General features: G+C 37.4%; 1 protein-coding gene across 4 annotated transcripts in view; it reads right to left on the reverse strand.

Annotated features, from left to right (window-relative positions):
* Window positions 1–676: 676 nt before the first annotated feature.
* The window catches only part of AQP (aquaporin), a 108970-nt gene continuing 84039 nt past the window's right edge, over window positions 677–25607 (reverse strand). For 3 of the 4 annotated variants that reach the window (XM_059127906.1, XM_059127905.1, XM_059127904.1), the window contains 3 exons: window positions 2035–2178; window positions 1758–1970; window positions 677–1687 (listed from right to left, as the gene is read on the reverse strand). In XM_059127906.1, coding sequence (XP_058983889.1) covers window positions 1499–1687; window positions 1758–1970; window positions 2035–2178 — 546 coding nt within the window. In that variant the 3' untranslated portion in view covers window positions 677–1498. 4 annotated transcript variants of the gene reach the window in all.

The raw sequence follows: 25607 nt of genomic DNA on the forward strand, positions 1-25607 counted from the left end.
TCGGTATTTTGATGATTTTAGCGACATTATTCACCGGAGTAGTATCAGATTACGTATTTAGGATTCGTAGTGGGAACTACAGTCAGTGACATAAAATTGTCTATGCAGGTACAGGTCTTCGTATACGACCCATATATCAGTACCTCCCTATATTCGGTATTTTGACGATTAGAGGTACAAGACTCACCGAAATTGTTTGAGATGTGGTATTTAAAGTTCGCAATGGATGCTACAGCCTGTGACAGAAAATTGTCTATGCAGGTCTTCGTATAGTTCCGATATAACGGTATCTTCCAATATACGGTATTTTGATGATTTTAGCTACATTATTCACCGTTTATTTCAAGTTTCGAATTTGAATATGGTAATGGCTTGTAATAAACAATGCCTATTTAGGTCCACGTCGCATAGACCCCAATATAATGGCTATATTTGGTATTTTTTAATATTTTAACAGAATTTTTAACGAATTTTATTTATTGAAAAATTTCCAAATTTGTTCCAAATGGTGGGGGCATTCAAAGTTCGGCCCGGCTGAACTTACTGTTTTTTTTTTTTAACGAATTCAATTAGAAATTAACTTATTAATGAACGCATAAACATAATTTTTTTTGTAATTTTTAACTTTATTTGAATACCATTAAACTCTTCATCAAAGCAAAATCTTAGCAAAATATATGTGTTAATTTCGAGAATTTCGAATTCTTGCTCAATAAAATTCCAATAACATTTTATTATTTTTTTCTATATATTTTTTTTTACAATCATTTTACAATCATATCTTAAACAGTTAATTGTAGATATAAGCATTTATATTTTAGTTTAAAATACAATGTGTGGAAGGAGTTAGGATTGATTGGGGGAGAGGGAGAAAAGTTCGGTTTTTTATGTTTCGATTTAAAACTAAATAAATTTAACAATAAATAACGACGACAATTAATGACAAAAAAAATATAATTACAAACAAATTGTGTGTGGAAATGAGAAAACGGTTATAATGAGCTCTGGTTACTGGACACCTCTGGAAATAAGGGATTTTCAATTTAAAATTTCTTACAAAATAAATTTTTGACATATTTTTATTCTTATAACAAATAATTTTTATTACAAACCATAATTCATAGGAAACCCTTGGAATGCTTCTATATGGATAGAATTAATAATTATAAGAATAATACATGGGTTTCCGTACCACAGCTCCTTATAGCCGTTTCCAACCGCTTAATAAAATGTTGTAATGTTAATTTCGTTTTATGAAATAACATTTCTCGTTTAAAAATAATTTACAATTTAACGGCAATTTTAACTAATTTTTTTTTTTGGAATTAGAATTTAAAATTCTTATTTAGCTTTGGATTTTTTGGGGGTTTCTTATAAAGAAAGCGAATAAATAGCTAAAATCTGATTTAGGCGGATACATTTATTGCCGATTTGCTTGTTTTAAATATCGAGTTGATGTTATTTTATTTTTTTGCCACTGAAAATTCACTAAATTCGTTTAGAAGTCGTAAGAATTGGCTTCATCGTCACCCTTGCGTACTTTGAAAACGAGTTTGTACAACACAGCGGCTACGATGGCACCGGCAAATGGGCCTACCCAGTAGACCCAGTGATCGGTCCAAATGTTTTGCACCACAGCTGGACCAAAGGAACGGGCTGGATTCATGCTGGCACCGGTTAGGTTAATCTGAGATAAAAAAAATCAAAAGTTTATTTTTAACAAATTTAAATAAATAAAATAACAATAGTTTACTTACAGCACACAAATGGCCAGCTGCAATGGAAAGACCCACAGCCAAGGGGGCTGAACCCTTGATGTCACTGCGACCGGGATCCGAGACACCCTTGACAACAATGACCAAAATGAATGTAATCAAGGCTTCGATTAATACTGCTTGACCCACAGTCATTGTGGAGGAAAATCCAGAAACACCCAAGCTAGCACCCGATACAACTTCAGATACACCAACCTGCCATTGGGATTTTTGTTTTATCAAAAAATTCAAATATGTGCTAATATACGTGACTCGTTACCTTAATAACAGCAGCTCCGGCAATTGCTCCCACACATTGTACGGCAATGTAGAGGGCGCTCTTAAGAATACTCATTTCACCCACAATCAGGAAGCCAATGGTAACAGCCGGATTTATGTGACAACCACTGATGTGTCCGATGGCCTAAAAATTAAAGATAAATAACATAAAATATTATTTTTTTTTGTATTCGAAGTCTTGGAACTTTGACCTGATGTCAAAAAATATCCATATAGTTTCACAAATAAAGGCTAGAATATACATATATGAACACATACATACATACGTGTATATTTCATGTTTACAAGGGTATCTTGAACTTGCCTTGAACTTGAATATTTTTTGTAACATCAAAGGTCAATATTTTTGTTTTGCCGAAAAAAACCCAATTTATTTGAGTCAGTATAATTTCTCGCTTTTGCCCGTAACTTCTTCAAATCAAGTTTTCACTTTCGTTGAAGTATCAAAATAATTAAGACATCAGTTAATTAGAAATCAAACTTTGCAAAAAAAAACAAAATCGATCAACACTTTAACCCAGATATTAAATTATGACATTTTGCATTACCACTCAAGATATCGAAATTGCTGGCGCCAGCGTTCGATCGATTTGTCAAGACATCAATGATAAATGGGGTGTTTAATTTTCATCAAATTTTGAAGGTATTTTAAATACAATAAATCAATTTTTAAGTAATTTTGAGAAATAAAATGTTTAACTAGGTCATTGCACCAATTTTTTGTTTAATAAAAATTTGAGCCGGTATTTTTTTTCCGAAAAAAAAATCACACCTCAAAAATTCGAATTTATAATTGATGGGGGGAATTTTTAAGTGGTATAAGTAAACAATCATAACATCTCAATAAGCACTGCAAAACTTGGTGGAGAGTGTCAGCAAAATTGATTTGATACAAATATTCACAAATTAGGAGAGCATGAGTTCTTTAAATTAAGACCATGAGGTCCTCAATGGATGACCATGAGGTCTTCAATAAAATACCATGTGGTCTTCAGTAGAAGAAAATGTGGTCTACAATGCAAGACCATACGGTCTTCAATAAGAGACCATGAGGTCTTCAATAGGAGACCATGAAGCTGTCTTCAATAGAAGACCATCCGGTCTTCAGTGGATGACCATGAGATCTTCAGTGGATGACCATGAGATCTTCAGTGGATGACCATGAGGTCCTCGATGGATGACCGTGAGCTCTTCAAAGGATGAGGTTTTCTTCAATAGAAAGCCATAAGGTCTTCATCGATAGAAGACCATGAGGTGTTCTTCGATAGAAGACCATCAGATCCTTTCGAGAGAAGACTATGAGGTCTTCTTCCATAGAAGACCATGAGGTCATCTTCCATAGAAGACCATGAGGTCTTCTTCCATAGAAGGCCATGAGGTCTTCTTCCATAGAAAACCATGAGGTCTTCTTCCATAGAAGACCATGAGGTCATCTTCCATAGAAGACCATGAGGTCTTCTTCGATAGAAGTCCATGAGGTCTTCTTCCATAGAAGACCATGTGGTCTTCTTCCATAGAAGACCATGTGGTCTTCTTCCATAGAAGACCATGTGGTCTTCTTCCATAGAAGACCATGTGGTCTTCTTCCATAGAAGACCATGTGGTCTTCTTCCATAGAAGACCATGTGGTCTTCTTCCATAGAAGACCATGTGGTCTTCTTCCATAGAAGACCGTGGGGTCTTCTTCCATAGAAGACCGTGGGGTCTTCTTCCATAGAAGACCGTGGGGTCTTCTTCCATAGAAGACCGTGGGGTCTTCTTCCATAGAAGACCGTGGGGTCTTCTTCCATAGAAGACCGTGGGGTCTTCTTCCATAGAAGACCGTGGGGTCTTCTTCCATAGAAGACCGTGGGGTCTTCTTCCATAGAAGACCGTGGGGTCTTCTTCCATAGAAGACCGTGGGGTCTTCTTCCATAGAAGACCGTGGGGTCTTCTTCCATAGAAGACCGTGGGGTCTTCTTCCATAGAAGACCGTGGGGTCTTCTTCCATAGAAGACCATGGGGTTTTCTTCCATAGAAGACCATGGGGTCTTCTTCCATAGAAGACCGTGGGGTCTTCTTCCATAGAAGACCATGGGGTCTTCTTCCATAGAAGACCATGAGGTCTTCTTCCATAGAAGACCATGAGGTCTTCTTCCATAGAAGACCATGAGGTCTTCTTCCATAGGAGACCATGTGGTCTTCTTCCATAGGAGACCATGTGGTCTTCTTCCATAGGAGACTATGTGGTCTTCTTCCATAGGAGACCATGTGGTCTTCTTCCATAGGAGACCATGTGGTCTTCTTCCATAGAAGACCATGTGGTCTTCTTCCATAGAAGACTATGTGGTCTTCTTCCATAGAAGACTATGTGGTCTTCTTCCATAGAAGACCATGAGATCTTCTTTATTAGAAGTCCATGAGGACTTCTTCATTAGAAGTTCATGAGGACTTCATCATTATAAGACCATGAGATCTTCTTCAATAAAAGATCATGAGATGTTTTTGTAGAATACCATGAGGTCTTAAAGACACTTTTGACTCATCTCCAATATTATCCACAAGCCGAGTTTCTCTGTTTCCATTGCCGGTAAATTAAGTTATGATTATATTTAAGTATTATCCAACATTAGGAACTGTTGCGTCAGTTTTCTTTTTTAAATTTAACTCCAAAAAGAAAGAAAAACGTTCAATTCTACTTATACATTCGTGTAAATATTTACAAACAAATAAATTGAAAAATAAACATTATATTATTAGTTTATTAATAATATATGCAAAAAAAGGAAGAAAGTTTCAAAGACCAACTCACTTTAATTGCTACAAAAAAAGAACAGTACAATAATTTGGTGACGCAAGAAAAAATACCCAAATATGAACGCCCTCTCATTCGAAATTCCTCTTCAACAAAACACACAAAAAAAGAAAGAAAACCGTACACTAAAATTAACATTGCAATGGCGTTATTTTAATTTTGTTTACATTCAAAACAACAATAATTTGCATGCTTAACTTGACGAAGAAACCCAGTGCGGGAGGTGGTGGCGGACCGGGCCAATTGGCACTTAAGTCAATCAAGAATTTTTTGCGAAGAGGCGCGCAAAAGTAAATGTTGTTTGGCATACGTAATGAGCTAGAACAGTGCGGGCCTGAGGCTTGAGGCGGTACTTTAAAATTCAAATTCATGCATTTTGCGTTTGCGCATTGTTTGTTTGTTTCAATATTCGAGGACTGAATCGCCGCCGACAACCACAACGACGATGGTGACGACGAGTTACTCACCGAATGTGGGTCAAAAATTTATGCGTTTCAAGAATTATAATAATGTTTTTTGTTTTATTGTAGATTTTTGTCTTAAAATCTGCATAAATCAGTTTAGTTATTGCAAAAAGTGAAAAAAAGAACCGAAGTAAAGAAAGCAGAATTTAGATCATGTACTGAAATAATAAAAAATATGATATGGTCGTCATAAAAATGCCAAAACTTTCCTTGTTCTATATATTGTGCCCAATTTTGAGAATGTCAAAAATTACACTGTGCGACACAAACATTATAACAGGAAAAACTCAGAATATTATTCACAAAAACACTAAACATGGATTTTTTTAAAATATTTTCCAAAGACCCTTTAACCATTAAACGTCTATTTTTAAAAAAATATTTTCAAAGACTCTTGACCATTAAACGCGGATTTTTAAAGGAATTTTTTTTTAAAACCCTTAGATCATGAAATGTGGATTTTTAAAAGAACATTTTCAATGACCATTAGACCATTAAACGTGGATTTTTAAAAGAATATTTTTCAAAGACTCTTAGACTATTAAACGTGGATTTTTAAAAGGACCATTAAACGTGGATTTTTAGAAGAATATTTTTTAAATACCCTCTAAACGTGGATTTTTAGAAGAATATTTTTTAAATACCCACTAAACGTAGATTTTTAAATAATATTTTTCAAATACACTCTAAACGTGGATTTTTTGAAAGAATATTTTTTAAATACCCACTAAAAGTTGATTTTTTGAAAGAATATTTTTCAAATACCCTCTGAACGTGGATTTTTTTGAAAGAATATTTTTCAAATACCCTCTAAACGTGGATTTTTTTAAAGAATATTTTTCAAATACCCACTAAACGTAGATTTTTTAAAGAATATTTTTCAAATACCCACTAAACGTGGATTTTTTGAAAGAATATTTTTCAAATACCCACTAAACGTGGATTTTTTTTGAAAGAATATTTTTCAAATACCCACTAAACGTGGATTTTTTGAAAGAATATTTTTCAAATACCCACTAAACGTAGATTTTTTAAAGAATATTTTTCAAATACCCACTAAACGTGGATTTTTTGAAAGAATATTTTTCAAATACCCACTAAACGTGGATTTTTTTGAAAGAATATTTTTCAAATACCCACTAAACGTGGATTTTTTTAAAGAATATTTTTCAAATACCCACTAAACGCGGATTTTTTTTAAAGAATATTTTGCAAATACCCACTAAACGTGGATTTTTTGAAAGAATATTTTTCAAATACCCACTAAACGTGGATTTTTTGAAAGAATATTTTTCAAATACCCACTAAACGCGGATTTTTTGAAAGAATATTTTTCAAATACCCACTAAACGTGGATTTTTTTTAATTTTCTGCAAAGACCATTAAACGTGGATTTTTTTTAAATATTCTGCAAAGACCATTAAATATGGATGTTTTTAAAGAATAATTTGCAAAACCATTAAACGTGGATTTTTTTTTTAAATTTTCCGCAAAGACCATTAAACATGGATTTTTTTAAATATTCTGCAAAGACCATTAAACATGGATTTTTTTTAAATATTCTGCAAAGACCATTAAACGTGGATTTTTTTAATATTCTGCAAAGACCATTAAACATGGATTTTTTAAAGATTATTTTCCATCCGATTTCATATATGAATCCCCCGAAGCAATCACATTCGGTACAGAATATATGATATATACAGGGTGAGATGAAAAAACTGCAACCAACTTCAGACTGCTATCATTTCTAAGCCACTCGTCCGACAGCTGTTAAAAATATTCCAGTAACAGCTCATTACCTTGTTTACTAGCGTACAAATGCATTTTGGTGAGAATTTTCCAGAAAAAATGTTCGTGATGGAATTCCAGCGTGATGGTGTGATTTCTTTATATTTGGCTCGAAAAGGTGATCAATTCGAACAAATCTAGTCTTATCCTAAAATTTGATGCTATTTCCGATATTTTTTGCTGTACAAATTATGGCGTTTGACTTTATTGCAGTTTTTTTTTATCGCACCCTGTATAAGAATGGTTCATAGTTAGATATTGATTTGATATATTTTCCCAAGTTTGAATCAAATCGATTCAGATATAGCTCGTTTTCATCCGAATTTTTGTTTAAGCCTTGTCGAAGTCATAACATGCCCGATTTAGGAATAATATTTGGCTCAATAAGTTACATTCAACATAAAAATACCGCCACCAAATGTGTAGAGTCTATAACTATTTAGTTCCCACCCAAGGGAATGATTTTTTTCAGAGCTCCTTAATGGGTATTGTTTTGTCCACTTCTTTCACATTTTCCTTTCTGCGTATATATATTCAAGATAAAAACAAATCAATCCTTATTTGGTTTGATTACCTTGACTAAAAATTGGTCTAAGTCAACATGTCTCGCAAAGGTGAAGGAATCAATGAATTAGCCCCCGTGGCAATGTCTGCGTGTGTTGGATTTTTTGCCATTAGACAGGGTTAACAAGCCATGTTGTGTTCTTATGTTTGATCCGGTTGCGTTGCATGCACTGCACACATATCCTCTGACAAGTCCAATGGCTACTAAAAATGATAGCAGTGGCAACAACATGCAACAAGTGGTCCAATCTATATAATTTTTGTCACAAATACTCTACTATCTCTTTGACACGCCACGACCAACATAACTACTAAGGCTAAAACTGCTCTCGATTTAATCGGTAGCAGCAGCAGCATTGGTACAAACGGAATAGCCCAACAAACTAAATTCAATGAATTCAAAAGTCAAAATCAAAATACCAATGAACATGCAATGCACGTTTACAAGTTAAGATCACAAAACAGCAACGACACATCAGCAAACAGTTGGTCAAACGCTTTCAGTCGGTAGTCGGTGGGTCGGTCAGCCTGTCGGCCTGTCGCACTTTAAACACACGTTTATGGCAAAGTGTACGAATGAACGTTCGAGCGAACGAACGAACGAACATTCATTCCCATATTTATGTGAAATGTGTAATGCGTTTACAGGTAGGTAGTTAGGCTGTTAGCCGTCCAAAGACAAACGTTCAATGAACTTGTCATTTCAAACTGAACATTAAAAAAATGCAAAGAAAAAAAAAACGAAAGCTGTGACAGTCACGGGCATGAGATTGTAAACAGTTTGCCAACTAAGTAAATCAGACGATTTGAAATTGTGCTTTATTTCGTAGGAGGGCTGCAAAAATATTTTTTTAAAGAAAATTATTTTCCCCTGTAATAATATATTGCTTTCATACCCTACAACACTATGTGTTGGGGGTATTATAAGTTTGATTGGGCCAGAATTTATGTAACACCTCGAAATATTGGTTTCCCATATAGGAAAGTATATATGGATCTTCCTAGCTCGCCGAGCTGAGTCGATCTAGCTATGTATGTCCGTCCGTCTGTCCGTCTGTCCAGGTCGCAATTATGGCCCGATCCTAACGAAATTTTGCACGAAGGTGGGGTTAGGGTCAGAATAGAAGCCTATTTCTTTTGGAGATGATAGCCAAATGTTTAGGGGTTGAAATGGACCAAATACTGAAAAAATGTCGGATTTTGCAGTAGCTATACAGGTCGCAATTATAGACCAATCGACGCGGAATTTCGCAAGTAGCTAGAGTTTAGGGCGGGGAAGAAGCCTACCAATTTGGGTGGCTATCGGATAATATTTAGCGGGTAAAATAGACCATATCTTTTGTGTTGAAAAAATTCGAAATGTTTCATTAAACCGCGAATATTTTAAATCCCGGCGAAATCACAAGGCCATGACAGGGTTACTTCTGATCTTTACATTGATGTTAACATCCAACAAATCGGAAATATAGCAAAATATGTGCGATATATATGTCTATCAAAGAAGATATGCTTGAAAGATCTCTTATATGTCGAGAACGGCTGAACTGATTTCGACCGTTCTCATTAATTCAGAATGGCCTCTTGTCAGGAAAGAAAAAGATGAAAATATTGATTTTTTTAAATTTTCTCATATTTTTTCAATTTTGTCATATTTTTGGCATATTTTCATTTTGAATTAAACATTTGGTAATATTTCTACAGCTAACAAAACTGAGTAGTTAGGATATCAGGATATCATATACAGATCGCATTTATGGCCCGATCCTTACGAAATTTTGCATGGGGATAAGATGAGGGTCAGAATAGAAGCCTACTCTCTTTGGAGATGATCGCCATATATTTAGGGGTTGAAATGGACCATAAACTGCAAAATTGTCAGCAGGTCGTAATTATCGCCCGATCCTCACGCACATTTGAATGGGGGTTACCGGACATTGCAAAAGCTAAGCAGTTTTGGATGGCCATCCAAAAATATTCAATGTGTGAAATAGTTTGCCAACTTTTGTAGACAAAATACGAAAATGTCGATTCCAGTGACTTTTTGGAGAATTCACAAATACAGGAAAGACGCACTTCTGACTATTTCGTTGAAGAATATATTCAAATGTCTGTATCTCATATAGACGCGTTTCAGTCAAAAACCAATAATAAATGTTAATCTTTTGCCACTTCTGAGAGTTTATAGTCTTTGGGAAATATTGGTTCCAGATCTAGGAAGACCATTTACGTGCAACATCTACCAATAAATTGGAAATGAGCAAATTAGTTTAAGTTGCTATTATTCGAAAATTAGAGAACGAAACCTGATGGTTTTCTTTTATTATTTGTCACAATATCTTGTAGAATTCTTTCGAGTATCTCGCCTATATAAACTGTATCGTTTATTATAGTGTTGTAGGGTATTCAACGGTCGGCCCCGCTCAACTGTAGCGTTTGCTTACTTGTTTTTTTAATGTTAGTAAGCCCAACATAACGACGTTTTTTAAATATATTTATTTATATTTAGTTTACTCTATAATAATAATGTGCAATGCAAGCTTCCCTTACCAATTTTTCTGCTATTACATGGCAGGTTTCAACTTTTTTCCAAGCAAAGAAGCACATATTATATGACCCAACCGAAACCTTCTATTATTTTTCTTCTCTGGAACCTTTTATGATTCTCCTATATGTATACTTTTCCAAAGTCCAAAAATTTGTTACAATTTTGAAGGGTCGTAAACCTATTAAAGCGATTTACGCAAGCAACCGTAATTCGGTAAATTGCGACAAGGGATTGTTTGAGATTTATTACGACAACCAGTTTCATATAAGACAACATATTTGAGTTTTTGTATTAACGTCAGTCTTTTCTCAAAAAATATTTGTATTGCAAATTTCAGAATGAACGCATCACAGTAGATGGGATAAAAGTTCATTCCAAAATTAAAAAAAATAATAATAATTTATTAAATTAAATTTTATTATATGTAATTATGACCTACATTTTGCAAAAATTAGGCCAGGGCAATGTTCGGCCGTGAAAAAATGAAACAAAATGTAACAAGTAAGAAAGCTGTAAGTTCGACCGGGCCGAACTTTGAATACCCTCCACCATGTAACGAATTAAAAAATTGAAAAAAAAAAATAAAATTCATCAAAAATTTTGTAAAAATCTGAACACGGAACTCTTTGTGTGAATTTTTAGAAAATTCCATTGAAAAATGTGGCTACAATCATCAAAATACCGAATATCGGGGGTACCGTCATATGGGGCCTATACGATATCGTGGACCTGTATAGTTAATTCTCTTGCAGGGAATAAAGTACTCACAAGGAACTCCTTGTGTGCATTTTCAGATAATTCGATTGGAAAATGTGGCTAAAATCATAAAAATACCGAATATCGGAAAGTGCCGTTATATCGTGGACCTATTATAGACAATTCTCTTTCAGGGGGTAAAGTACTCACAAGGAACTCCGTGTGTAGAATTTCAGATAATTCCATTAAAAACGTGGCTAAAATCATTAAAATACCTAATATCGAGGGGTACCGGTTTATGGGGGCTATACAATATCGTGGACCGATATAGCCCATCTTCGAACTTGAACTGCTCGCAAACAAAAGACTGTACAAAATTTTAGCTTACTTCGTTTTGATTGTAGCGTGATTACAACAGACGGACGGACAGGGCTAAATTTTACGCTGATCAGGATTATATATATTTGTTGGGTCTAAAATTATTATTTCGATGACTTACAAACGGAATGACGAACTTAATATACACTTCATACCATGTTTGGTGGAGACCGAGATTTACCAAATGGAAAAATTCGGTTCAATTTGAAAAATCTATCCAATTTGGGCTGATATTACATATATGGTGAACAATAACCGTAAAATCGGAGGAAGATGTATATCGAAGCTATAAAAAATCTGAACCGATCTCAATAAAACTTTGCAGAGGCTATATCCAAATTTGAACCAATCTTGACAAAATTTTAAACACTTATTTCGGAGCTGTATCTGATATCTGGCACCAGATAATTGTTGGAAAGAGAATATTAAATTATTTTAAAAGAAACATATATGTGGGAGCTATATCTATATCTGAACCGATTTTCACCAAATTTGATATTGATATTTGGGCTGATATTAGTCATTTAGTGGTAAATAAGCCTGATATCGGATAAAGATATATATGAGAGACATATCCAAATCTGAACCAATCTCCATAAAATTTGGCAGATGTATTTCTGGGCTGTATGTGATATCTGGTACCAAATATCATTCTTGTGGAGTGCATATTACGAATATGAGGGACTTAAACAACAAGTCGGATAAATCATATATATATATATATGGGAGCTATAGCTATATCTGAACCGATTTTCGCAAAATGTACTTGCTTCTAGACTGAATTCGGTTAAATATGCCATTTTTCTTTTTTTTATCGAAATAGATTGAATATATATATGGGAGCTATATCTAAATTTGAACAGATTCTCGCCAATTTCAATAGGGTTCGTCTTAGGGCCCAACAAATATTGTTTGGAAAATTTCATCTCAATCGAATAATAAATGCGACCTGCATTTTGTTCACAAAAATACATGTACGGGCGAAGGGACAGGCGGACTCACATACCATGTTACAAACAAATACACAAAAACATAATACCCTTACCACTGTGGTGTAGGGTATACAAATAACCCAAAAAGCGAAACTCATTTGAATGGAAATTGTGGCAGGATAGTAGTACCGAAAATCTGCAGGTTTCGTTACATGGAGGATGCACCTATTGGTGGACCTGCAAGGACAGAACAGATATACCGAGAAACCCAATTGTCAAGTTTCATATAATTTGGATAGAAATTGTGGCAGAAACCTTTAAAATACCGAAAATCAGTAGGTACCGTGATATGGAGGCTATACCAATTAGTGGAAATAAATCGAACATTTTTCGCAAGGAGAGAACAGACCTACCGAGAACTCCAGGCTACTCTGCTAGGCTACTATCACGGTAACGAACGATGGTACGAGACACAAAAGAGTTATTCACATTTAAATGCAGGAGTGCTCTAACGATAGCCACTTGTGATTTTCCAACCAAATATCACGCTTGAATTCAATAACTTTTTTCTGGACAATTCTTACCAAAATGTTTTTGTACCCTTGTAAACAATATAATGAGCTGTCACTGGAATAATTTTAACAGTTGTCGGACGAGTGGCTTGGAAGTGACAACAGTCTGAAGTTGGTTGCAGTTTTTTCATCTCACCTTGTAATGCTACCTTAAAAATTAAATATTTCGTTGAAACACGTATACCCAGTAGGAACTTTCCTTACCCAATAAACATTTTCATATTCAATTTTTTCAGTCGTAAGTGATACATAAATTTTATTTTGATAAAATGTATAAATTGGAGAAAACAAAAATATATTGAAGGAGACAATAAGATCCCATTAATTCTTAGGGAATTAGCATTTTAATCAAGCTAAAATGCACAACATACATCACTTGTATTATGATCCGTTAACTTGAGACACCATTGTCCCTTTAGTTGATATATAAATCATAATAAATAATCATGGGCTATGGCACACCGCAATCTAAATTGAAGAAGTTTTTTTTGGCGCCCAAGTAATTCAATATAATCAACAAGTTTGTCACTTCACGATTCTAAACGCTTGATATTCATAATAGTTCCCAAGCGGCTAAATTGATATGTTTTTTAGAAAAATGATCTGTCACGTGCCACATATCACATTTCACTTTCACACTTTTTCCACACCGCGCTTGGTGACCCCTATTTAGTTTTTTTGTTTGCTTTCTTGAAATATTCTAAACGCAACTAATTAAAACTAAAACATTTTGATGAGCTACGTACACACATGGTTAGTTAGTTTGGCATTAGACAGAGTAACTATTTAGCTAAAATTAAACAACAACAAAGAACAGAATGTAAACAAAATTAAAAAATAGAAAAAAATATATATAAACAAAACTTTGATGCATTTCAAATGTAGAAGTGGCGCTGCTACGCCTTTTCGAGATAAACTGGTTTGCTGGCAACAAAATTAACCGAAACGTTGTTGTTTTATGATGTAGTTAGTTGAACTTAAAACTACGCAGCCAGCCAGTCAGCAGCTTGCTGACCAACCAACCACTGCCATAAACATTTGCTTAAAATTACGACTGTGAAAACAAAAAAAAAACCGTATTGACCAAATATGAAATAAGACCAGTTTATTGACAATGTTTACATATTTTACGCATTACAAGCGAACAAGTTGAATGTTTGTTGTTGTTGTTTTTTTTTTTTCGTTTGGAGTTGAACGTTTTTGTTGCAAACGCTGCCAGACAAACGAACGCCACAAATCATACATTCTTGCTTACACTTGAGGTAGATTAATAGTAAAGAACAGTGGTTGTATATGAGGGGTACGACAGATGAATTGGATTCTAGTATGTTACATGGAAGATAGGATATGCCATCACTAAATTGGCATTTGAAGTGAAATTTCACATTCGCTACGGTCAAGAAGAAATTACAAAAGTATGTTCCCAAAAGCCATCCTATATGGCGCCCAATGGGTAAATCCTGTGTAGAAGACGACTGGCCCTTCTTTTTTGCTTTAGAAGACCTCTGGGTCATCTTTTCGGTATAGAGGACCTTTGGGTCTTCCATTCGGTAAGGCAGACCTTTTGGATATATATTCTGTATAGAGGAGCTATGAGTCTTCCATTCGGTAAAGAAGAACTTTAGGTCTTCCATTCGGTAAAGAAGATCTCTGGGTCTTCCATTCGATATTGTAGTCGTCTGTGTTTGACATTCAGTATAGAAGTCCTCTGGTCTTCTATTCAGTATGGAAGACTTAAGGACCTTCTTATAGTTATAGAAGATTTATGGGTCTTCTATTAAGTATAGAAGACCTATGGATCTTCTATTAAGTACAGAATACCTATGGATCTTCTATTCTGTAATTAAGACGTCTGGGTTTTCTATTCGGTATGGAAGACCTCTGGGTCTCCTATTCGGTATAGAACACCTCTGGGTTTTCTATTCGATACACAAGACTTATGGGTCTTCTATTCGGTATAGAATAACTCTGGGTTATCTATTCGGTATAGAAAAAACCTTCCTCCTCTATTCGATATAGAAGATCGCTGTATCTTCCATTCGGTATAGAAGACCGCTGGGTCTTCTATTTGATATAGAAGACGTCTGGGTCGTGTATTCGATATAGAAGATCTCTGGGTCGTCTATTGGATATAGAAGACCATTGGGTCTTCCATTCGATATAGAAGACCGCTGGGTCTTCTATCCCGTGTAAAAGACAGCTGGGTATTCTATCCGGTATAGAAGACCGCTGGGTTTCTATTCGATATAGAAGACCGCTGGGTCTTCTATTCGGTATAGAAGATCGCTGGCCTTCTATTCGATATATAACCGCTGGGGTTTCTATTCGATATAGAAGACTTCTGGGTCGTGTATTCGATATAGAAGACCTTTGGGTCGTCTATTCGATACAGAAGTCCACTGGGTCTTCTATTCAATATAGAAGACCGCTGGGTCTTCTATCCGGTGTAAAGCACCGCTGGGTATTCTATACGGTATTGAAGACGGCTGTGTTTCTATTCGATATAGAAGACCTCTGGGTCGTCTTTTCGGTATTGAAGACCACTGGGTCTTCTATTCGATATAGAAGACCGATGGGTCTTCTATCCGGTATTGAAGACGGCTGGGTTTTCTATTCGATATAGAAGACCTCTAGGTCGTCGATTCGATACAAAAGACCACTGGGTCTCCTATTCGATATAGAAGACCCCTGGTCGTCTATTAAATACAGAAGACCACTGTGTCTTCTATTCGATATAGAAGACCAGGGAGTCTTATAGAAGACCGCTGGGTCTTCTATTCTATATAGAAGACTCCTGGGTCTTTTATTCGATATAGAAGACATCTGGGTATTGAAGACGGCTGGGTTTTCTATTCGATATAGAAGACCTCTATATCGTCGATTCGATACAAAAGACCACTGGGTCTCCTATTCGATATAGAAAACCCCTGGTCGTCTATTAAATACAGAAGACCTCTGGGTCTTCTTTTCCCCATTAGAGACCTCCAGGTTTACAATTCGCATTAATTTGAAAAGTTTCACATTTCCGAGCCCACTGTCACTACATGCTCAAGCTTACGCACCTTCGTAAATAGTTTGTTTGTTGTTGTTTGTTAAAAAAAGCTTGCAAAGATCAAGTTGCTTGCTTTCAACCCGCATCAATGAATAAATGAATGTGTTTTGTCTAGCTAAAATCAAATCAGCAACAACAACACTAACCACATTGACAATCTAAGACCTAAACGCCGCGCAGACTCACAAATCTGTCTGATGGCTGTCGCCGTTCAAGAGCAAAAATTTAGCGCGTATTTTAAGCTAGATTGTACTTCGAAGAATAATAGCAACAACTTCGCTGAAAAAGGCCTACAAACATTCAAATTCACACGTTTGAGCAGATTTTTTGGCCCACATTTTCAAAAAAAAAAAAAAACGAAACGAAACAAACGGAAAACGCTGGCGACCAACGACGCTTCAGCAACTGCAATGTTTGGCTGAGCAGTAAGGCTTGGCGTTGCCATTTGACTGCGATGTGACAGATACCGGTCGGTAATGGCTATTTGTCTGTGCTTACCGCTAATGTGTCTGATTGGAATGACGCACATGTAAACATATAGATGTATGTATGTATGCAGTAACAGATGAATTAAGCCTAGTTTATTTGGAAAGGGGGGAGTGGATTGTGGTTTCTATTCGCACAAATGCCTCCCTGCAAGTTCTTGCTGTTGCTGGCGATCACAATCAATGTTGCCTCTTGCCATTGCCATGGTTTTTCGACTCAGCCTGCTCTGGTCATTTATTTAATAATGAACTTGTGCTACTGTTCAAATGTTTGTTGTTGTTGCTGTTACTATTTGGTAATATGGCAAAGTTTTGTTGTTTGTTTTGTTGCTGGTGTTGGTATTATAGACTTGTAAGCCAATATTATAAGTGCTTGCTAAAGTGTTTTTTCGTATTAGCCGCTGTTCGTTATTGTCATCAGAGGTGTACGGTTTAGATCCGACTAGACTAGAAGTTGTAGGTGGGACTCATCAAATTAGACGTGACATGTTGTCTGGTCGACTATTTGGAGAAAAAATTATTAACATATTTTTCGAAATGCTAATTTATTGGAAGCTGTTAAGTAATTAACACTCAATTGGTTAGCGTGAGAAAATTTACTGAAGCTTTGATGAGTAATTATGGGATATGAGTGAAAATAAAGGAATAAGAAATGGATTTCACATTGTCTTCTGTATCGGGTTGTCATTTTTATTATCTCACCATAGAAACGAGAGAACAGAACTTCCTAGAACTCCAAATGTTAAAATTTAGCTGATTTGGTTGCGGCAGAAACTTTGATTACGCTCTACCATTTGGAATGAAATTAATAATTTTCAAAAAAAAAAAAAATAATAAATAAATAAATAAAATAAAATCCCCTGGTAAACATTACCATCGTTCTCCACTAATAAACAAACGTTGTTTTTATAAAAACAACAATAAAAGGGAAAAAGCCAGACCATTTTGCAACAACAAAATACTACGGTATCCCGAACAAACAAGCCACACTGTTTTATTAATAGACAAGGCACGGTCGACGAAGGGGTTTTTGTTGTAACAGACAAAACCAACTTACATGGTAAAAATACCGAATGTAGCCGTTATATTAGAGTCTATACGACGACGTGGACCTGTATCTTCAAAATCATCATCTGTCATAGGCTGTAGTATCCATTACGAACTTCAAATACGAACTTGAAGCAATTCCGGTGAATAATGTCGCTAAAATCATAAAAATACCAATTATCGGGAGGTACCGTTATATGGGGGCTATACGAAGACGTGGACCTGCACAGACAATTTTCTGTCATAGGCTGTAGAATCCATTTCGAACTTTAAATATCAAATTTGAAATAATTCCTGTGAATAATGTCGGTAAAATCATCAAAATACAGAATATCGGGAAAATTTGGCAAAGGTATTTCTGCAAAATATTTTTTTCTTAAATCGAAGATCTGATGTGAATATGGATTTTATCGGCTCACTCCTTTTTGTACCTCCCCCCCAAAAGGTAAAAATCATGATTAACAATTATTCCCAAAACCTGGGTTATAAATGTCTGATTTTCTTTAAGTTTTGCAAAACCACATTTTGTATCGGTATTAGATGAGGTGGAATGCTTTGGTTCAATATATCAGGTACTTCACGCACATTTCAACATTTTCCAAAAATTATCACATATCTCATATAAAGTGAATGAAACTAATTTTGGCACGTTGTAGTATTTATATCTGACGTAGATCTGATATCAAATGGAAAATATTGACCTACTCCTTCGGAAGTTTAAGGGTATATTAGGTTTGTCATTCCGTTTATAACACCTAAAAATATTGTTACGTTCTTGGATTTTACTTAATCCCGTGTAGACGTTGTTTTATTTCCCAGTACAGCTCGTACCAAATAAAACGCGGGTTCTTTCGGATTACGATTATTACAATGATTTTATTCACACAACTTTACTTTGCACTTTACTTTACTCGACGGTTTCAATTCGCGATCTGATTCACAACTGACTAACTGCCTTTCCATTTCCCCTATTTATATGAGCCTCGCCTGTCGCTACAGAAGTTTCTAGACGATCTGGTAACGCCTAGATTACGAACAATCTACCAATGCAACGAACACATACAAACTTACATTGAGTGAACAATAACAACAACACATACACAGGCGAGGGGGTAACAAAGAAAGAGGAATTAAGCGATCATCAATGATGACGTTTAACAAGAATTGTACGTCAGCAACAAAATAGAAAATGAAAGAGGAAATGGAAGGATGTAGAAAAATCTATACAGTAGTTGTTGTTGTGAAGTTATTCAAATAAACTGCGTAGTAGAAATTTACGTTACAATTCAAATTCTTAAATTAACGGAATTCATCTAAATTAACTTAAATCTAAAGTTATATTCGTAACATTGCCCCCCGCTTAAGCCTGTTCGTCCCGAATAGGCACAGTTCCCGTTCCGTAGGGGGTCAGCCGCTCCAAATGTACAACTTTCATCTTCGACCTGGGACTGTCGCTCCTCTGGATGCGATAAACGACGTCATTTATTTTCGTGACAATCTTGTAGGGTCCTTCCCAGTGCGTTTGTAATTTGGGGCATAGTCCTTTCTTTCGTTGTGGGTTGAACAATAGTACCAGTTGCCCTTCTTGAAACCCATCGGTATTTGCCACTCAATCGTACCTTGCCTTCATGCGGTTGCTAACCATTTTTATTCGATGTCGGACTGCATCGTGGACTTTACTAAAAGAGTTTTGACTGTCTTCATCTTGGTTCACATCGTCGTTTGGGGTAGCACCGAATATCAAATCGCCAGGTAGCTTTAATTCATTTCCGAACAGAACTTTGGCTGGGGTCCGGGATGTGGAATCATGAATGGCCGATCTATAAGCCAGTAAAAACTTGGGAATATGCTCATCCCAGTCTCGTTGGCCACTGTCCACCACTTTCCGTAGATGTTCTTCCAGGGTGCGATTGAATCTTTCCACCATGCCATCTGATTGTGGATGTAGGGGCGTCGTTCTGGTTTTCTTGATTCCGTAGGAGTCACACATTTCCTTGAAGATCGCTGATTCAAAATTCCTCCCTTGATCGGAATGAACCTCGGATGGAACACCATAGCGACAAATCCAATTTTTGCTGAACACATCCACAATTGTCCTGGCTTCTTGATTTGGGATAGCATAAACCTCTGGCCATTTACTGAAGTAATCCGTGACCACTAAGACATACCGGTTCCCAGAGTCGCTTGTTGGGAACGGTCCAGCTACATCCATTGCGATTCTTTCAAAAGGGGCTCCTGAATTATACTGCTGCATGTAGCCTCGACTCTTCCGTGTTGGACCTTTAGCTCTTATGCACCTTTCACAATTGGCGATCCAGTCGGCAATGGATTTTTGACAGCCGACCCAGTAGAATCTCTGCTTTACCTTTTCAGCGGTTTTTGCTATGCCAAGATGTCCTCCACTTGGCCCATCGTGAAACTCCGACAAGACATCTCTTATTTTGGAGTCTGGGACGACGATCAAGTTCCGGTGAAATTTACCGTCCTCACTTTCCCATTTGCGATATAGGCAACCATCTATTATAAGTAGACTGTCCCACTGGGCCCAATAGGATTTTAAAAGAGGGCTTTCGGAGGTAATTTCTTTGCGACTAGGTCGTTTGCCCGTTTCTATGGCCGAAATTACTTTGCCCAGAATGGGATCTCTTCGTTGTTCCGTCGACCAATCTTCACCCGACTCAAATTGCAATAGTCGGACATCAACGATATTCTCTTTATTCTCAGCCTTTGAGCAGTGCTTGCATTCTACTTTGCATGGCCGACGAGACAGGGCATCAGCATTACCGTGTTTTCCGCCTTTTCTGTGCTCGATTCTGAAGTCATAACTCTGGAGCCTCTCGATCCAACGGGCTAGTTGACCTTCCGGATTCTTAAACTGCAGCAACCATTGGAGAGCAGCGTGGTCGGTCCTCAGCAGGAAATGCTGGCCATATAGGTATTTGTGGAAGTGTTTAACGCACTGAAGGGCAGCAAGCAGCTCTCTCCTCGTCACACAGTAATTCCTCTCAGGTTTCGACAATGTCCGGCTGTAGTACCCGATGACTTTTTCCTGTCCGTCGATTTCCTGGGAAAGGACGCCACCGATGCCGCACGCACTTGCGTCTGTGTCCAGAACAAACTTGCCGCCAGGTATAGGGTATGCCAAAATGGGGGCTCTGCATAGCATGTCTTTGAGCTTTCTGAATGCCTCCTCCTGGTCGTTGCCCCACTGAAACCTCTGGCCTTTTTGCGTCAAACGGTGTAGACAGGCGGCGATGTTGGCAAAATTTTGGACAAATCGACGGTAGTATGTGCAGAGACCCAGAAAGCTTCGCAGCTCATGGAGATTTCGGGGCTGCGGCCAATCTCTGACGGCTTGAATTTTCTCCTTATCCGTCGATATGCCCTCCGGCGTCACGTGGTGCCCCAGGAACTTCACCTCTCGTTGGAAGAGACTGCACTTCTTTGGGTTCAGCTTGAGGCCTGAAGACGAAAGCTGCTGTAGAACATCCTTTAAGTTCTTGATGTGTTCGTCGAAGTTGCGTCCCATGACTATGATGTCATCCAGGTATATGAGGCACGACTTCCACTGCAGCCCTTTTAACACACGCTCCATCAGCCTTTCAAATGTAGCCGGGGCGTTGCAGAGTCCGAATGGCATGACATTGAACTGCCAGAGACCCCCATTTACGCCAAACGCTGTTTTCTCCTTATCTTTCTCGGCGATCTCTACTTGCCAGTACCCACTCTGCAGGTCGAGGGTGGAGAACCATGACGTCACGGCTAATGTGTCCAATGTGTCGTCGATTCTTGGGAGCGGATAGCTGTCTTTCTTGGTGACATCATTCAACTTTCTGTAGTCCACACAAAATCGGGTGCTTCCGTCTTTCTTCTTGACCAAGACCACTGGGGAGCACCATGGACTTGACGATGGTTCTATTACACCACTCTTTTCCATTTCACTTATCAGCTTCTGAACCTCGTCTCTTTTTGCCAGGGGAACACTTCTTGGAGGCTGTTTAATGGGTCTCGCGTCTGCTGTATTGATTTCATGCTTCACCACTGATGTTCTTCCTTGGTGCTCTTTTGTCAACGCAAAGGTAGAGGCATATTTCCATAATAGCTGCTTAGCCTTGTTCCTCTCGGAAGGTGATAATTGGTGTGTCCACTCTTTTATGTAGCTGTCGAGGTGCTTCTTCTCCATGGCAGCTGGCTTTTCGGTGCTAGTTTCCAAATTAACTACAGCTTCAGCTGGTGTGCATTGTCCAACATCGGAAAATTGGCAAATTTGCTCTTGCTTGTTTGACAGGTTCAAAACTCTAACAGGAATTAATCCGTCCTTGTTGCTTTTCACCAGGGCATTCGCTATTAGGATGTTACTGTTTCTGTTTTCTGCTGGTTCCACCACCCACAACTTCTCGGCTCCACAATCTCCATTCATTGGTACCCATATTATTGCTTCGGCACAGGGCGGTATTATCTCTGGATGGTCCGTGGTCAGACGTCTAATGGGTGTACTTTCATCGTAGCCCACGTTTAACGGAATTTCGAGTTAGACCAGGTCATCACACGTTCTTTCATATCCAGATTGATACCAAAGGCAATCATAAAATCTGAGCCTATTATCACTTCGTCTACGATATCGGCAACTATAAACTCGTAATTCTCCGATTTATTGGCAATAGTTAGTCTCAGGGTAATCTTGCCGTGTACTGCCGCGGGCTCCCCCGTTGCTGTGCGCAGTCTGACTCCATTAAGTTGCGTTATTTTTCCCTTTACCAGATCTGATCTTACGATGGACTTTGATGCGCCAGTATCTAACGTCAGAACTCGCTTATCACCATTGATGTACCCAGTTGTTGTTAGGTTGTGACTTTCCTGTTGTACTATTGCTATGGAGATTGTGGGGCCATCGTCGATGGGAGCCAGTTCATGCCCCGCTGGACTGGCTCGATTTAGTTTAACTGTGACTCATTGGTGGACTGTTGGGCCATTCTTCTACCATCTTTCGTTGGAGGTGGTGACGATGACCTGGATCGTTTGCGCTTAGCTCTGCATTCGTGCGCAATATGACCTGCTTTATCGCAGTTGTAGCATCTAACCCTGGGCTTAGTCATCCCAACTAACTTTGTCTCTTCTATTACCCGTCTCATGGCGTCTTCGATCGAGTTAACGAGAGATTTGGGTTCGCAACCTTCGGTCTCCAGTTGGCGAATCTTGTGGGTCTGGGGCTTAACAACTATTCTTGCCGTCTCTTGGGCAAGGGCAAACGACACAGTTTCGGAAAATGATGCTTTTGGTGACGCATATGTTGCATACTTAATCTCAGGGTCACGTATGCCATTCACAAAGGTTTCGATTTTCATACGGTCCAGCAATGGGTGATCCTCTCCTGGATACGTCATTAGCACCAAACGTTCCACCTCAGCTGCAAAGTCTTGTAACGTCTCGTTTGCCCTCTGTACTCTTCCCCTTAATTCCAGAAGGTAGATGTTTCGTTTATGTTCGCCACCGTACTTACGTTCCAGTGCAGCAATAACATCTTCATAGTTGTTTCTAGAAGCGACAGGAATACTCTGTATAACATCAGCAGCACTGCCCTTCAATGCCAGAAGTAGTGCAACCGCTTTGTCGCTGTCGTTCCACGAATTTCTAGAAGCCACTGTCTCGAACTGTAACTTGAAAACATTGAATGACGTAGAGCCGTCGAATACAGGAGGTTTGATTTTTAGTGTGTTATCAGGAACTCGCACCGGACCCCCTTTGATTTCCAGTTCCGAAATTTTCTTCTCCAGATTTGTAACCCTATGGTCGTGGGACAGAAATTTCTCGTCAACCGACTGCACTTTCTTATCCAACTCTTTAATTTGGACCTCCACGGTTTCCATTCTCCTTCCAATAACTTCTGCAATGTACTCGAGTTTCTCGTTCGTTATTCTCGAATTTTCTTCGACTCTTCTGAAATTTTCCTCAAACATTTTGGCTAGCATTTCTCTGAAATCGTCACCCCTGGCAGCTACTGACGAGACTTCCCCACCGTTGGATTCGCCCATTTCCGATAAATCCACTTCATCCTTACTGTCAAACTCATATGTATCGATGTTCATACCACGGCGCTCGAACTCATCCAACAGACGTTTTTGTAGTTCAGCCTTGTTGCCAGTAGAGGACAATTCCAATTTATTAAGTTCCTTCTTCAAGTCTTCCACTCGTAGATCCTTAAACTTCATCGTAGTATTATCGTAATCTCACTTCCGACACCAATTGTTACGTTCTTGGATTTTACTTAATCCCGTGTAGACGTTGTTTTATTTCCCAGTACAGCTCGTACCAAATAAAACGCGGGTTCTTTCGGATTACGATTATTACAATGATTTTATTCACACAACTTTACTTTGCACTTTACTTTACTCGACGGTTTCAATTCGCGATCTGATTCACAACTGACTAACTGAATTTCCATTTCCCCTATTTATATGAGCCTCGCCTGTCGCTACAGAAGTTTCTAGACGATCTGGTAACGCCTAGATTACGAACAATCTACCAATGCAACGAACACATACAAACTTACATTGAGTGAACAATAACAACAACACATACACAGGCGAGGGGGTAACAAAGAAAGAGGAATTAAGCGATCATCAATGATGACGTTTAACAAGAATTGTACGTCAGCAACAAAATAGAAAATGAAAGAGGAAATGGAAGGATGTAGAAAAATCTATACAGTAGTTGTTGTTGTGAAGTTATTCAAATAAACTGCGTAGTAGAAATTTACGTTACAATTCAAATTCTTAAATTAACGGAATTCATCTAAATTAACTTAAATCTAAAGTTATATTCGTAACAATATACATTTGAGACTCCACAAAGTATATATATTCTTGATCAGCATAAAATTATATGTCGATTTGGCGATGTCCGTCAGTCTGTCCGTCTGTGGAAATCACTCTTTGAAATTTGATATTTGAAGTTCGTAATGGAAACTACAGCCTAAGACAGATAATTGTCTGTGCATGGCCAATTCTTCGTATAGCCCACATATAACGGCACCTTCCGATATTCGGTGTTCTGATGATTTTAGCGACATTATTCATTTTGGTATGGTATTTAAAATTCGTAATGGATACTACAGCCTATGACAGAAAATTGCCTGTGGATGTCCACGTCTTCGTATAGCTCCCATATAACGGCACTTCTCGATATTCGGTGTTTTGATTATTTAAGCTACAGTATTCACCGATTTTTTTTCAAGTTTCGCATTTGAATATTGTAATGGCTTATGACCAAACTTGCCTATGAAGGTCCACGTCGTCGTATAGATTCTAATATAATGGCTACATTCAGTATTTTAAAGATTTTAACGGAAATTTTATTTTTTTGATAATGGCCAAATTCGTTCCAAATGCGTGTTCAAAGTTCGGCCCGGCTGTACTTACAGCTTTTTTACTTGTTTTACCTAGTAAAAAGCAAAGTGGATATCCCATGTTGGTCAGTGGTAATATTTTTATCAGACTTATATCAAACACAGTTCTCTTCAAACTTCGCAAATTTTTTCTAAGATTAGTTCCAATTATACCCTATTCAAAATTTTGGCAAAAGGGTATTATTTCTTTGTGCATTGGATTTTAACTTGATGAAGAAAACGAAATGGGACCCTAGTTAATTTTTATGATCTTTATAGAATCACATTCTAAGCCGATGATTGCATTCGTCCGCCCGTCTGTTCATGTATTTTTGTAGACAAAGTACAGATCGCATTTATTGTCCGAATGAGGTTATATTATTATTTTTCTCTCATTTACATACCATTTCCTTACACATTTACTTAACACATTTCTAGCACATCAAAATTACTTTTGTCCTATATTTTCGGATAAAATCATCTTTGGGAATAAAGCAACTCAAACTTTTCATTAACTGATAAAAATCATTTATTGTAAAAATACATTTAACCAAAAAGACACAAAGGTATATAATTAACTTGTCATCGTTGTTATTTTAAATGTCATCCATTGCAAGACCCCCAAAGAGTTCAAATCGACAGGTTGGCTGGCTGGCTGGCAGGCTTGTTTGATTGTTTGGTGATTTAGATTTAATCTGCAACATTTGAGTTGATTTGATTTGTTTCATTCATGCAGTGAAGTTAATTTATCTATCGATCCTTGTTGTTGTTGTCGTTTTCTTCATTTTTTTTAGAATTGTTTATTTGCTGCTAAACACCATCATCAACATTATATTGTTTTGTTAATTA

Source organism: Musca domestica, unplaced genomic scaffold (assembly GCF_030504385.1).
Source record: "Musca domestica strain aabys unplaced genomic scaffold, Musca_domestica.polishedcontigs.V.1.1 49, whole genome shotgun sequence".
Classification (NCBI taxonomy): Eukaryota; Metazoa; Arthropoda; class Insecta; order Diptera; family Muscidae; genus Musca; species Musca domestica.